This window comes from Asparagus officinalis, chromosome 5 (assembly GCF_001876935.1).
Source record: "Asparagus officinalis chromosome 5, Aspof.V1, whole genome shotgun sequence".
NCBI classification, from domain to species: Eukaryota; Viridiplantae; Streptophyta; class Magnoliopsida; order Asparagales; family Asparagaceae; genus Asparagus; species Asparagus officinalis.
In genome coordinates, this window is record NC_033798.1 from 6907622 (window position 1) to 6909539 (window position 1918).

General features: G+C 37.4%; 1 protein-coding gene across 1 annotated transcript in view; it reads left to right on the forward strand.

The window, feature by feature from the left end:
• Positions 1–1918, forward strand: part of LOC109840237 (pectin acetylesterase 5-like) — a 41321-nt gene that overhangs the window by 33649 nt on the left and 5754 nt on the right. Inside the window, exons 2-4 of the mRNA XM_020408803.1 lie at positions 228–363; positions 1329–1408; positions 1544–1633. Of these exons, the coding sequence (XP_020264392.1) occupies positions 306–363; positions 1329–1408; positions 1544–1633 (228 nt within the window). The 5' untranslated portion in view covers positions 228–305. The remainder of the gene's footprint in view (positions 1–227; positions 364–1328; positions 1409–1543; positions 1634–1918) is intronic.

Below are 1918 nucleotides of genomic sequence, written 5' to 3' on the forward strand. Positions count from 1 at the left end.
ACGTCCAACATTGATTCCTTCAGACGTGTCAGTTGGACAAACACGTCCATAGTGGCTCAGGTGGATATCTCGTATCTGAAAACTAGCAGTTCGTCCTGTCAATCCTCCAATATATGTATATCTATATGTATGTGCGCGCGCTTGTGTTTTGTGTGATTAGCATATGTGGAAGATGACGAGAAACATTATGAGTTAAGTTCTTGCTCATGTTAATTGCATTTCTCAAGTTTTAGGGTGGAGGCTGGTGCAGCAGTCCAGATTCATGTTCTTTTCGCCAAGGGACGCCATTAGGCTCTTCACACTACATGGGACTGCAGGTTGCATTTACTGGGATTTTAAGCCAAGTCTCATCTGAAAATCCTGGTATGTAGCGGTGATAATCCTTCAATTAAGTGTGCAAGATTAAGTTTTATTGTGAGGGTCATCTTTCTTCTCTGTATTTACTGGCGCCATCAAAGACGTGTCTTCTCATCTACTCTTGTTTATACATATGACATATCAACATACTGCATATCTGCAAAAATCATGCTGCTGTGCAACTGAGTAAGGTTGTACTTTTGTGCTTGTTGTATTTGGGATTGGAGTAGGTAATAGTCTTTGGATTTTTAGGATAGATAGCTCTGGGAGTGAAAACATGATACCGTTGAAAATTTTAGGAATTATTTTCTTTTAATGAAACATGTGATTTGCCTGTCACATAGACCAACTTTTTGTAAACAAACTTAAACAAATTAGGAGAAAACAGTACTTCCTAGAAGATAAAATGATACCAGGGTTCACTAGAATTAATGCAAAATGATACCAGGGTTCACTAGAATTAATGCTGGGCTACCATAACACTATACCGGTTGATTTCATTTGGAGAAATTTTAGTGTTCAACTTCCCATTTAAGAATGAGCCTATAGAAGTTCAGATTTGCGGCTAGTTTGGTGCGGCATACCTTTATGCAGATGGTAAATTGTAGAAAGATATAAGAGAGATTAACCCCTGTAGAAATCTATCTTGGTTCGATATGGAAGGATGTCGTTTCGTGTCCCTCCACTGATATTCTGTTAATCTTGTGGTGTTTGTACCTGGTATCTTGATTTCTAACTCTCTGTTAGACATTGGTTGACCTCTAGAACTGGAATTACTGACTAAATGCTTATATTTTCAGTATTCTGCATAATTCAAAAGAACATAACATTAGTAAGGGGATGAAGGGTTAATAATTTAACCGCTTTTAGATATTGCATCCTTGAGTTCTTAGAGTAATGGTGTTGTGGTATTATTCAACATTTGTATAATTGAATGTTTTCTAATTCACATGTTTTCTTATATCCTTCAGACTTCTATAACTGGAACAGAGTCAAGATACGGTATTGTGATGGTGCATCATTTTCTGGAGACACGGAAGTTCAAGCGAAGGTAGATATAGTGGGAGGCTGCTATCCTCTAAGTCGCTATTATTGGTGGTTCATTTTGCAACCACATCGATAACTATTTTTGGGAAAAAAGGCCACCAGTTGTTCTGAGCTAAATCATGTCTTCGATGTTGCGTAGAATGGAAGAAAACTCTTCTTCAGAGGCCAGCGGATTTGGGAAGTAATTATGGGGGAACTACTATCAGAAGGACTTGGAAAGGCTAAGCAGGTCACTCCTTTAAATTAACGGTGCAGTTCTTTTATGTATTATTATATATAATCAGATAACGACGAAACCCATCAGTAAATATGATGCCAGCTTCCGTTCCATAAAAATACTTTGTTGTGGTCCTGGTGGTTTTCACTTTTTACATTAACTGTTATATACCGTTTTCTCAAATATTATATACAATCAGATAACAATGAAATCCATTTGTAAATCTGATGCCAGCTTCCATTCCAGCAAAGCACTTTGTTGTGGACCTGGTGTTTTTCACTTTTCACACTAACTGTT